The sequence below is a fragment of the Scyliorhinus canicula genome, chromosome 7 (genome assembly GCF_902713615.1).
Source record: "Scyliorhinus canicula chromosome 7, sScyCan1.1, whole genome shotgun sequence".
NCBI lineage: Eukaryota > Metazoa > Chordata > Chondrichthyes > Carcharhiniformes > Scyliorhinidae > Scyliorhinus > Scyliorhinus canicula.
The window spans coordinates 40,631,893-40,645,583 of NC_052152.1; the positions used below are offsets into that span (position 1 = coordinate 40,631,893).

General features: G+C 52.6%; 1 protein-coding gene across 5 annotated transcripts in view; it reads right to left on the bottom strand.

Moving 5' to 3' along the window:
- The window catches only part of cblb (Cbl proto-oncogene B, E3 ubiquitin protein ligase), a 238,651-nt gene that overhangs the window by 3,813 nt on the left and 221,147 nt on the right, over nucleotides 1–13,691 (bottom strand). For 3 of the 5 annotated variants that reach the window (XM_038801840.1, XM_038801836.1, XM_038801837.1), the window contains one exon: nucleotides 3,569–3,682. In XM_038801840.1, the coding sequence (XP_038657768.1) occupies nucleotides 3,569–3,682 (114 nt within the window). The remainder of the gene's footprint in view (nucleotides 1–3,568; nucleotides 3,683–13,691) is intronic. The other 2 variants (XM_038801838.1, XM_038801839.1) reach the window with 1 other exon arrangement.

The following is a 13,691-nucleotide window of genomic DNA, read 5'->3' on the forward strand; positions in this document are numbered from 1 at the left end:
CAGTAAAATACTACGGTCCAAATGAAAAGTGGAAACTGTCAAGTGGCACATGCCCCAATCTCACTCCAGCTCATTGTTAGTGGAGTTTATAATTAATTAAATACACAAGCAGCCAAGCACTTGGCAAAAAAAAAGAACCCAACTTGATGATACGGACACTCTACGCTTATCCTTAGATAACATTTTTGTACACCATCAAGCAATTCCAATGCAGAGGGTAAGTGAGAGTTCTCAAATTACTGTCAATTGTAATTCCTCAGTAACCCAAATTTTCTAGCTCATTGAGTCAGCCAACCTGGTTTTAATACCAGAGGTTCCTGTGTCTTATAGACATTGGGCGCAATTCTCCGGAAACATCTTTTTTTTTCTAATAAACATTTTATTGAGGTATTTTTGGTTTTACAACACCGACAAAATAAACAATGTACACGAGTCTCTCCGGAAACATTTCTAAGTGTGCCAGCGAGCGGGAATTGCTGTGAGCTTCCCGCTGCTCGGCCCAGTGGGGCCATTAACGCAATTCGACGTTAATTGGTCCACTTAACGAGGCCTCACGGGCTACTCTTCGCAAATGAAGGCTCGCCAGCTGATTGTCGGGACTGCGCTCGCCAGCCCCCCGCTAACAAGGTCGAGCAGCAGTTAAGCTGCACTTGCTCAGCCAACCCTAGCCAGCTCGTGACAATGTCGCCCAGGAGACCAGCCCCAAGATTCGGAGATGCTGCCCTGGGAAGTTGTTAGACACCATGGAGGCCAGTTCCCCCGAGGGTCCCGGAGAGTGCTGCCTGGTACGAGGTGGCGGCAGCTGTCAGCTCAGGGATGTGACCAGGAGGACTGGCCTTCAGTGCAGGAAGAACATCAACGACCAGTCAGCTCGAGGGAATAGACACCAACGCCGTCCACCCCCCCCCCCCCCCCCCCCCCGCCCCCTCCAAGGGAGAATCCACCCCCACCTCCCCATGCGGCTCTCAGCCCCTCCTCTACCCCCTCAACTGCCCCCCGAACACCTACTTCACACCACCTCTTCCATCACTGTGAACCATGCGTGCAGCTAACAATGCCCTCTCGGAGTCTCCTCAGGAAAAGTTCTCCCATAACCATCAGCAGAGGGCTCAGACAGGCGGAGGGGTGCCAGACATAGGAATTCTCACCTCCTTCGAGGAACCTGCTCTGGAGGTGAGGGGGGTGGCTGAGGACAGATCAGTCATCCACGTGAAGGCTGGCAGACGCCGCAGAGATCATAAGACATAGGAACAGAATTAGGCCACTAGGCCCATCGAATCTGGTCCACCATTCAATCATGGCTGATATTTTTCTGATCCCCATTTTCCTGCCTTCTCCCCATAACCCCTGATTCCCCTCAGAGATGGGGAAACACCAGGTTCCACCCTGAGCACCTGTCAAACGTGAGTAATGATTGCCTTACTGACTGACCCATCCCTCCCACTGACGACATGTCCATTTTCTCGCAGGTCCTCCAGCAGACGGCGCCAGCTCATCCCAGGCGGCCCCCTCTCCTGACTCCGAGGGTGCCACAACAGCCACGGCACAGCTGTCATCCCCCACCAGTGCAGATATACACACCTCGGTGGGACAAGTTAGTGGACATTGGTCTGGGGCACAATCTGGTGAGCACCAACCGCTAATGATGCACATCGGGTGGAGGCAGGAACCCCCAGGCGAGACAGCTGCCAGAGGGCTGTTAGATCTCAGGACCCAGCTGGACCCCAGCCTGATGCTGAGCCTGTGGTACAGGGGTACCTGGAGCTGATGGAGACGATAGGGACCAAACTGGATGTTGAGAGAGAGACCTCAGTGTCACTCCAGCAGATCCATAGCACTTGGAGGAATCCCATAGACTAGTGGCGCAGGAGATGGTGCCAGCAACGGGTGGCACTGAGGCCAACACTTCATGAGTGGAGACCGCAGCGGTGAGGTTCGTGCAAAACGTCGGCACCATGAGTGAAGGTATCCAAGGTGTCACGCAGTCGGTGAAGATCATGGCCAAGGTTCTCGGCAGAACGTCCGACTCGCTGGGGGATGTTACCCACTACCAGGCTGACCTTGATGAGGTTCTGCTGGACATGTCCCGCTCTCAGATGGGCATGGCTGAGGCACTGCGGAGCTTGTCCCAGTCGCAGGTGGGTATGTCTGAGGCACTGCAAAGCATGGCCCAGTCACTGAGGAGCATCGCCAAGGGCACAGACACTATGGTGCAGACAATGGGGCACTGCCAGGGCTGGCAGAGCCAGATGATGCAGGGTAGCCGGGGCTCGAACCAGCTGCCTCTCCGTTCCCAGATGAACCCCAGGGCCTAGTGGACACTGACCGGAAGAATGGGGGCACTGGGTGTCAAGCCAGACCAGTCCCATGAAATGGCGATGGTGGCCACCAGCTCCCCTGAGCCCCACCCCTCTGATGAGGCCACGTCTTGCAGTCAGCACACGGGACAGGGCGACACGGATGTGCATGTTCCGCCGACAAGTGAGCCTGGGCCCTCCGGCCCCAGAAGACGCTTGCCAGGGACATCGGAGGTCACGGGACAAGGTAAGCAGCAGACTGCCTCCACCTCTGATGCGGGGAAACACCAAGACACAGTGGTAGAGCTAGGAGGGCCACACACGTCGAGGATCACGGAGGGCACTGGGGGATGGGGGTGGGGGGTAGGACACCATCGCGAGTGGGGTTTGTACAACACATTAAAACACCTTTTCGCACAACCATTATGATGGCTCTGTCACTTCCTTCCGCAATGCGGGCTGATCCCCGGACCCTTTGCCCATCTAGCCATGCACCTCCCACCCCATCCCCACCCCATGGTGCTCACACACCCTCCAGCCGTGGCCTGTCCCTGGAGCTGTGTACCATCCTCTGGGTTTTCGGATGTTGCGTGTGTGGTGATAACACCCACTTTGTTCAGGCACAGTGTCCAGGCATCAAGGTGTGATTGAAATGCTGGGCAATGACTCCCACATGCTACATTGTCCGTCCACCCACGGGAATCCACTTGGGTTGTGTGAAGTGCTCAGTTAACCACAACTGTCAATTCCCCATTAGCAATAGCCTTCAGCCTCGCAGCCAGAGGCCTCAGCAGTCGGTGGAGGCTATGAGTGATCTTTGGGGCAGACGGGCAGGGACAGAGTTGACCCGGAAGGGTTGGCATTGGTTTCTCGCCACGCTACAGAGAGATCCTGATTCCGCTTACGGGAGCGGGCCAGTTGCATTGCAAACTGTTTGGCGCCTGGCGCGGCCTCTCCCTCTATTCACCGGCCTCGTTATGCTTGGGCAAGAGCGTAACAAAGCCAGAGAATTGTGCCTATTGTTCCTCTCAAATAGAAACAACCTAGCTTCATCCTTTTAGACTGATGATTTATACATCAGTGATTGAAGTCATAAAATGCTGGAAAATGATTGAAAGTGAGGACCATAACTGGATTGTGTCAAAATACTAGAATTCTCACATATCGGAATAGTGCTTCTCATAATGAAGATTCACCAGTATCTGTGGACAAAAGACTATTTGGTTCCAGTTATCCTTGCTTCCTTAAATTCCTGTTTTTCTCCCCCATACCTGCCAATGATGGGAGATGATCATATTCCTGTGATATCCTGTTGGATTTCTGATTATCTTCAACTGTCCTTCTAACTGGAGGTACCGGAACACTTGGGTCAAACACAGCATCTACTTGAAAATAGAAAAAGTTCAAAGTAATTCTTATCAACATTTTAAAACATTTATTCAGTGCCTTATCACGGGTCCAGAAATGTCTCAAAATGTTTCACAAAACGTATTGTTCAAATAATGAGTTGTTACGTGGGCAAGCAAAACCGAGATGAACATACGAATTAGGAGCAGGAGTAGATCACGGCCCCTCGAGCCTGCTCTGCCATTTAAGAAGTTCATGATTGACCTGACTGTAGCTTAAACTGTGTAGGGCAGCACGGTCAGCACAGTGGTTAGCACTGTTGCTTCACAGCACCAGGGTCCCAGGTTCGATTCCCGGCTCGAGTCACTGTCTGTGTGGAGTCTGCACATTCTCCCAGTGTCTGCGTGGGTTTCCTCCGGGTGCTCTGGTTTCCTCCCGAAAGACGTGCTGTTGGGTAATTTGGACATTCAGAATTCTTCCTGTGTACCCGAACAGGCGCCGGAATGTGGCGACTAGGGGCTTTTCACAGTAACTTCATTGCAGTGTTAATGCATGCCTACTTATGACAATAAATATTATATTATTATTCTGCCTAATCCCCGATAGTCTTTGATTTCCTAGAATCCATACACCTCTGCCTTAAAAATAATTGACTCAGCCTCCACCACTCTCTGGGGAAGTGGATTCAAAAGATTCACAACCCTCAGAGAAAAGATTTATTCTCATCTGTCTTCGATGGAGACCCCTTATTTTTAAACTGTGTCTCCTAGATCTAGTCTCTCCCTCTAGGGAAGACAGCCATTCAGTATTCACCCTGTCAAGTCCCCTCACGACCTTGTATGTTTCTACAAGATCACCTCTCAAACTTTTAAACTCCAGTGGATACAGATCCAGTCTGTCCAACCTTTCCTTGCAAGACAATCCCCCACTCCCAAACCTAGGAATCAGTTGAATGAACCTTCTCTGAACTGTGCTGATGCATCTAGATCCTTTCTTAAAAAGACCAAAACTGTACACAGTACTCTAGCTATAGTTTCAGCAGAGCCCTGTACAATAATAGCAAAACATCCCTACTTTTATATTCCATTACCCTCACAATAAACAACATTTCATTTGTCTTACTAATTACTTGCTGTACCTGCATACTAACTTTTCCGAATTCATGTACCAAGACATCGAGATCCCTCTGCACCTTAAGAGTTCAGCAATCGACTTCCGGTTGCGGCTATGCGGAGCCAAGCCGCACGTTCGGCAGCTCCCGTTTTAAGAGGACTTGTGGGCTCTTTTAAGGGCCCCAAACGGCGCTGATTCGCCGATTCCCGGTGGATAAAGGGGTCTGGAGCAAAACCCCCCGGGATTTATGGTTCGGACTCGAAGTGGGGCGAGGAGAAAAACGGCAGCAGCTCCCCTGGAAAAGCGGGGGAAGGTGGACAAAATGGCAGCCGGTGGAGCCCCTGAGGAGTGGAGGCAGTGGGCTGAGGAGCAGCAGGTGGCCCTTCTGCACTATTTCACGGAGCTGAAAGGGGAGTTGTTGGAATCCCTGAAGGTGGCGACGAGTAAGCTGCTGGAGACCCAGACAACCCAGGGTGCAGCGATACTTGAGTTGCAGCAGCAGGCCTCTGAGCGCGGGGAGGAGGTTTCGGCCCTCGAAATGAAATGAAAATGAAAATCGCTTATTGTCACAAGTAGGCTTCAAATGAAGTTAATGTGAAAAGCCCCTAGTCGCCACATTCCGGCACCTGTTCGGGGAGGCTGTTACGGGAATCGAACCGTGCTGCTGGCCTGCCTTGGTCTGCTTTCAATGCCAGCGATTTAGCCCAGTGTGCTAAACAGCCTTCGTGGGGAAGGTGGAGATACACGAGGCGCTTCATAAAAAGTGGAAATGGAGCTTCGGTCACGGAGGAAGAACCTGCGGATCCTGGGCCTAGAGTAGGGGCTGGAGGGGTCGGACCTGCCGGCCTGTGTGGCCGTGATGTTGAACTCGCTGGTGGGGGCAGGATCCTTCCATCTGCCCCTGGAGCTGGAGGGGGCCCACAGAGTACTGGCCAGGCGGCCTAAGGCGAATGAACCCCCGCGGGCGGTGCTGGTGCGGTTCCATCGGTTCAGTGACCGGGAGTGTGTTCTCCGATGGGCCAAGGTGGTGAGGAGTAGTAAGTGGGAGAATTCGGTAGTGCGTATCTACCAGGACTGGAGTGCGGAGGTGGCCAAGCGGAGAGCCGGGTTTAACCGGACGAAGGCGGTGCTCCATGGAAAGCAGGTGAAGTTCGGCATGTTGCCGCCTGTGCGTCTGTGGGTCACCTACAATGACCGGCATCACTACTTTGAGTCCCCGGAGGAAGCGTGGGCCTTTGTGCAGGCTGAGAAGCTGGACTCGAACTAGAGATTGTGGGCTTTGGGAGTTTTTCTATTTCTGTATCATTGTTTATGCTGTAGCGGGTTATTCTGTTTGTTTCTGTTTTTTCTCTCGCTTTCGGACGATGTGGGTTATGGTTTTGTGTTCTAAGGGGGGTACTGGGGTTTGTGGTTGATCTGTGTCTTTGTTTGTACGGAGTTGGTGGTTGGGTTGGGACTGCGGTTTGGGAGCTGCGTTGGTGGGGTGGGGCAGTGTGAAAGCGCGGGCTTTTCTCTGGTTTCCTGTGCTGTTGGATGAGGGGGTGGAGCTGGAGGAGAGGGGCGTGGTTATTAGACAGGGTTTCCCACGCTGAAGCGGTGCCAAGGAGCTGATGCAGGGGAGGAGGGGGACCTCATATCGGGAGGGGTCGGAGTTAGAGCGGGAGCTGCCGGGGTCAGCAGAAGTCAGCTGGCTCACGGGAGTACAGTGGAGGGAGAGTCGCGGCTAGGAGGGGTCCTAGCCTGGGGGGGGAGATACCGGGTTGCTGCTGGATTGGTCAGGGAGGAGTTGGTGCGGGTCGGGGTGAGGTTCTATCACCGTGGGAAACGGGCCGAATGGGTGCTGGCCAGGGGCGAGCAGTCGATGGGCTATGGCTAGTCGAGGGGGGGGGGGGGGGGGGGGGGGGGGTGCCCCCTGATCCGGCTGATTACGTGGAACGTGAGGGGGTTGAATGGGCCGGTTAAGCGGGCCCGGGTGTTTTTGCATCTGAAGGGGCTGAAGGCGGACGTGGCCATGCTCCAGGAGACCCACCTGAAGGTGGCGGACCAGGTCCGTCTGAGGAAGGGGTGGGTGGGGCAGGTTTTCCACTCAGGGCTCGACTCAAAGAACCGGGGGGTGGCGATCGAGGCGTCAGAGGCTGTGGCTGATAGTGGGGGCTGATATGTGATGGTGAGCGGTAAGCTGCAGGGGGAGAGGGTGGTGTTGGTTAATGTGTATGCCCCAAATTGGGATGATGCTGGTTTCATTGGGCCGCATTCTGGCCTGGAGGTGGGGGGCTTGATCATGGGGGGGGGGGGGGGGACTTCAATACAGTGCTGGATTCCCTACTGGATCGTTCTAGTTCAAGGACAGGCAGGAGGCCGGCGGCGGCCAAGGTGTTGAGGGGGTTTATGGACCAGATGGGAGGAGTGGATCCCTGGAGGCCGAGGGCTCGGGAGTACTCTTTTTTCTCCCATGTGCACAGGGTTTATTCCCGCATTGATTTCTTTGTTTTGAGTAGGGGACTGGTCCCGAGGGTGGAGGAGGCCGAGTATTCGGCTATTGCGATTTCGGACCATGCTCCGCATTGGGTGGATCTGGAGATGGGGAGGTGCGGGACCAGCGCCCGCTTTGGCGTCTGGACGTGGGGTTGTTGGCTGATGAGGAGGTGTGTAGGAGGGTTCGGGGATGTATCGAGAGGTACCTCGAGGTCAATGATACCGGGGAGGTCCAGGTGGGGATGGTGTGGGAGGCTCTGAAGGCAGTGATTAGGGGGGAGCGGATCTCCATCCGAGCCCATAGGTAGACGGGGGAGAGGAGGGAGAGGGAGAGACTGGTGGAGGAGCTGTTGAGTGTGGATAGGAGGTACGTGGAGGCCCCGGAGGAGGGATTGCTGGGGGAGCGGTGTAGCTTGCAGGCCAAGTTTGATTTATTGACTACTAGAAAGGCGGAGACACAGTGGAGGAAGGCGCAGGGAGCGGTCTATGAGTATGGAGAGAAGGCGAGCAGGATGCTGGCGCACCAGCTTCGTAAGCGGGACGCGGCTAGGGAGATTGGTGGAGTGAAGGATAGCGATGGGAATGTGGTGCGGCAGGGGGCAGAGATCAATGAGGTCTTTAGGGACTTCTATAGGGAACTGTACCGGTCGGAGCCGCCGGCGGTGGGAGGGGGAATGGAGAGTTTTTTGGACAGGCTCCGATTTCCAAGGGTGCAGGAGGAGTAGGTGGAGGGACTGGGGGCGCTGATCGAGTTGGAGGAGCTGGTCAGTGGGATTGGCCACATGCAGTCGGGGAAGGCGCCGGGACCGGATGGGTTCCCGGTTTGAATTTTATAAGAAATATGCGGACCTGCTGGGCCCCCTGTTGGTTAGGACCTTCAACGAGGCATTGGGGGAAAGGGGGGGGGGGGGGGGGGGGGGGGGGGGTGTTCTGCCCCGACGATGTCTCGGGCACTAATCTCCCTGATCCTGAAGCGTGATAAGGACTCCTTGCAATGCGGATCACACAGGCCGATTTCACTGCTGAATGTAGACGCCAAGTTGCTGCCGAATATCTTGGCCACTAGAATAGAGGACTGGGTGCCGGGGGTGGTACATGAAGATCAGACGGGTTTTGTGAAGGGGAGGCAGCTGAACACTAACGTGCGAAGGCTGCTAAATGTGATAATGATGCCGGCAGCAGAAGGAGAGGCGGAGATTGTGGTGGCATTGGATGCGGAGAAGGCCTTTGACAGGGTTGAGTGGGGGTACTTGTGGGAGGTGTTGGAGAGGTTCGGGTTTGGGGTGGGGTGTATTAAATGGGTGAGGTTGCTGTACGAGGCCCCGATGGCGAGTGTAGCGACAAATGGGAGGAGGTCCGAGTACTTCAGGCTCCACCGTGGGACAAGGCAGGGGTGCCCCCTGTCCCCTTTCCTTTTTGCGCTGGCAATTGAGCCTCTTGCCATGGCTCTCAGGGAGTCGAGGTGGTGGAGGGGTTTGGTGCGAGGTGGGGAGGAGCACCGAGTGTCGCTGTATGCAGACGACTTGCTGTTGTATGTAGCAGACCCGGTGGGGGGAATGCCGGAGGTGATGGAGATTCTTGCTGAGTTTGGGTGTTTCTCGGGATATAAATTGAACCTGGGCAAGAGTGAGCTGTTTGTCGTACACCCGGGAGATCAGGAGGAGGGGATTGGTAGGCTCCCGCTAAAAGGGCAGTGAGGAGTTTTAGGTACCTAGGGGTTCAGGTGGCTAGGAGCTGGGGGACTCTGCACAAGCTCAATTTTATTTGGTTGGTGGAGCAGATGGAGGAGGAATTTAAAAGGTGGGACTTGCTGCCGTTGTCGTTGGTGGGTAGAGTACAGTCCGTTAAAATGACGGTGCTCCCGAGGTTTTTGTTTTTGTTTCAGTGCCTCCCCATTTTCGTTCCGAGGGCCTTTTTTAGGAGGGTGAACAGCAGCATTCTGGGATTTGTTTGGGCGCACGGGACTGCGAGGGTAAGGAGGGTCTTTTTGGAGCGGGGCAAGGATAGAGGCGGGCTGGCGCTGCCCAACCTCTCTGGGTACTATTGGGCGGCTAACGTCTCGATGGTACGTAAGTGGGTAATGGATGGAGAGGGGGCAGCATGGAAACGGCTGGAGATTGCTTCCTGTGGAGGCACGAGCCTGAAGGCACTGGTAACGGCGCCGCTGCCGCTCCCTCCAACGAGGTACACTACAAGCCCGGTGGTGGCGGTTACCCTCAAAATTTGGGGGCAGTGGTGGCGACACAGGGGGAAGTGGGGGGCTCGGTGGAGGCCCCGCTGCGGGGGAACCACCGGCTTGTCCCAGGGAACATGGATGGCGGGTTCCTGGGGTGGCACAGGGCGGGCATTAGGAAGTTGGGAGACCTGTTTATTGACGGGAGGTTCGCGAGCCTTGGTGAACTGGAGGAGAAGTTTGAGCTCCCCCCGAGGAATATGTTCAGGTACCTTCAGGTCAAGGCGTTTGCTAGGCGACAGGTGGAGGGGTTCCCTTTGTTGCCCCCATGAGGGGTAAGGGATAGGGTGCTTTCGGGGGTGTGGGTCGGGGATGGGAAGGTGTCTGACATCTACCAGGTAATGCAGGAGGTGTGGGAGGTGTCGGTAGAGGAGCTGAAGGCTAAGTGGGAGGTGGAGCTGGGGGAGCAGATTGAGGAGGGGACATGGGCGGACGCCCTGGAGAGGGCGAACTCCTCCTCTTCATGTGCGAGGCTTAGTCTCATCCAGTTCAAGGTGCTGCACTGGGCCCCCATGTCCGGATCTAGGATGAGTAGGTTCTTTGGGGCGAAGACAGGTGCGTCAGGTGTTCGGGGAGTCCAGCGAACCATGCCCATATGCTCTGGGCATGCCCAGCACTGGAGGAGTTCTGGAAGGGGGTAGCGAGGACGGTGTCGAGGGTGGTGGGATCCAGGGTCAAGCCAGGCTGGGGACTCGCGATATTTGGGGTTGGGGTGGAGCCGCGAGTGCAGGAGGCGAAAGAGGCCGGTGTCCTGGCCTTTGCGTCCCTAGTAGCCCAGCGGAGGATCTTGCTGCAGTGGAAAGATGCGAGACCTCCGAGCGTGGAGACCTGGATTAATGACATGGCGGGATTCATTCCGCTGGAGAGGGTCAAATTCGCCCTGAGAGGGTCGGTACAAGGGTTCTTTAGGAGGTGGCAGCCTTTCCTCGACTTTCTGGCTCAACGATACGGTACTAGGTCAGCAGCAGCAGCAACCCGGGGGGGGGGAGGGGGGGTTTAGGGGGATAGTGTTTAAGTTAATTTGCTTCTTGTTAATTTATTTTGTTGTTTGTTGGGGTTGGGGGGGGGGGGGGGGGGGGTTGTTATATGGGTTGTTATGGGTGCCGGGGGGTGTTTATTACTATTATTGTTATTATTGTTTTGTTGATATATATTTTTCAAAAAATTCCAATAAAAATTATTATTTTTTTTTTAAAAAAGAGTTCAGCAATCTCTCTCTCTCTCTCTATATATAACAAGAGTATCTTTGATTCTTCACATTTTCCCACATTGTTCTCCACCTGCCAAATTTTTGTCCACACACACTACGTCGCTTTGCAGACTCCTCGGGTGCAATTCACCCAGAAAATGGCACGCCATTTTGGGCAGGTTTTGTGGGATGATTTCTGCTGGGTGTTTAGGCATGATCCAGATCACATTATCCATATGTAGTCATTTTTTTGGAGCTTGCGGAATTTCTCACCGAAAAGTCCCACACTTTGAATTGTTTTCTGCAGTGGGGAACCAAACTCGCTGGCAAGACCAGCTCATCGGAGATTGGGAGCCATTTCTGAAGGGTGCTCAGATCTCAAAGTTAGGTTGAGGGTCCTCCACACCTCACAGCCACAGACAAAGACAACACCCCCAACCCAGAACTGTAGACAGGTAACCTCCCTCCACCCCATCACTAAAAGTCCTTATGCCCCCCCCCCACCACCCCCCCGACCTCCACAGCACCCAGGCAGGAGGGTGACCAGCTCCACACCCATCCTTGTCAGCATCAGGGCATCAAACCCCCCCCCCCCCCCCCCAACTAAGTGTGCATACTCCACTATGGGGTGGCAGGGTCTCCACAAAGTAAATGCGCATATTTAAATGAGTTTAATGACACAATTAAATATGCTGATATGGATCATGCCCAGCAAACGTCAATAGCTCCCGGCTGAATACTTGAAGATCAAACCAATTTTTAATGAGTATTATTAAATGACAACAATTCAATAAAAGTTTTCAAGGAAATGTTCCAAACTGAATAGGATGTCGGATACAAACTGAGCAATGCATTGTCATGCAATCACCTTTGAAATAGTCAATAAAACACAACTTTGCAAAAACTGATGAAGCTGGCAACAGCAAACAACTAGAGTATAAAAAAAGGACTGAAGTAATTAATAAGTCTGTGAAAGTTTATAAGTAACTTTCTTCTACATTTGGTCAATAAAAATGGAGCCTGGTTTAAATTACCAGAGTTTAATGATGTGTAAGAGAGTTTGCAAGGCACAAAAGGCTTCAAACGATCAGGGCTCTAAATATATAAGACAAAGTCAATTTGGTATGACTGCTTCTGAAGACACCAAGAATCGTAATTTACCGAGTGCTAAATATCTCAGTTAGATTGTGATACTGGCAGCCCAAAAGGTACAGCACTGAATGAGAACACATTTGAATTTACGCTCTAAATCCTGGTTTTTCAAAATGCGGTTCGCAGCCAGTGGGCGAGTGTCAGTAGGGTCACAGAGCGACTGGTCACCCATACCATAATGGGGCAAGGCTTCAGCAAGTGATGGATGTAGAAAGTAACACACCCCAAGTATATTTCACTTTCAAGTAAATCAGACTGTAAGCACTAACACCAGGAAGCTTCCCACATTTAATTAGAGCCACTGAACATCAGCACATTGTCGACTTTGTGACCAAATATTTCCTCAGCAAGAACATTGTAATAAAGGCAATGCCGGGGAATCCAAGACGAATATTAATCCCCACATGCATGGAATTGAATTTGGCATTAAAACAACAAGAAATCTAGCAGGTTTATATTGAAACATATCCAAATTACATCACATCTTTCTTCCCTATCTGTGCTCCATCAATTCGACTAAAATGACAAGTTTTTAATATCAAATCTACATAAAGGATGGTCCAGGTTTGGAAAAAGTCAAATAAAACCTTGGTTTCACCCAAAATGTTCACAAGATAGTAATGTGCCAGGCGCGTGGAACTAACTCAGAATAGGATGGTTGCTGTGCAATGTGACTAGCTTCTTTTTCATTCATAGTAGTAATGTTTAACTGGTGGTCTGGGGGTAACAGCCCTTTTCAATGTTACTGGACAGTTGAATGCAGCAGGATGGAATCCGGAGCAACTCCACTTTGGGAAGGGAATCAAGCAACAGAGAAGCTGGTCGAGCAGCCGATTAGCTTTGAGCTCTTTTTTTAAGCAATCCTAGAGTGGCTACAATATACCGGCACTCCACCAAATCATGAGAGGTAAAAACAATTCCTTGCATTTCTCCCCGGTTTAGAACATACTTAACATTCCCTATGCCCTGACCTGAAAAAAACTTTGGGAATTTTATTATTATTTGTGCTGACTATTCGTTCCAACACTAATGATTTACCCAAACACGCTGCTCCAATATTTTGCATAGACTTGAGTGGGAGGAGCTGAGATTTGAAGAGTGAAACTTGAACAAGTAGAGTGGGCCATTCAAGTGAGAAGCAAACTGGGAGAGGAGTGTGTGAAGAGTGAGTGCTGAGCGAGGAGACAGCGACAGTAAAGGAATGAGAGCGGGGTTGTAAACGAAGTGCAAGGTATGTACAACACATTTCAGTGAGGAGTGCAGGTCTGTACAGGAGAATTGAGCGAGAAGAGCAGGTCTGTTCAGCAGATTTCAGCAGGGAGAGCGGGTCTGTAAAGCAGATTTCAGCAGGGAGTCTGGATCTGTACAGCAGATTTCAGCAGGGAGTGTAGATCTGTACAGCAGATTTCAGCAGGGAGTGCAGAACTGTACAGCAGATTTCAGCAGGGAGAGCGGGTCTGTGCAGCAGATTTCAGCAGGGAGAGCGGGTCTGTACAGCAGATTTCAGCAGGGAGTATGGGTCTGTACAGCAGATTTCAGCAGGGAGAGCGGGTCTGTACAGCAGATTTCAGCAGGGAGTGTGGATCTGTACAGCAGATTTCAGCAGGGAGTGTGGATCTGTACAGCAGATTTCAGCAGGGAGAGTGGGTCTGTGCAGCAGATTTCAGCAGGGAGAATGGGTCTGTGCAGCAGATTTCAGCAGGGAGATAGGGTCTGTACAGCAGGGAGTGTGGATCTGTACAGCAGATTTCAGCAGGGAGTGTGGGTGTGTACAGCAGATTTCAGCAGGGAGAGCGGGTCTGTACAGCAGATTTCAGCAGGGAGAGTTGAATGTGCAGCAGATTTCAGCAGGGAGAGTTGGTCTGTGCAGCAGATTTCAGCAAGG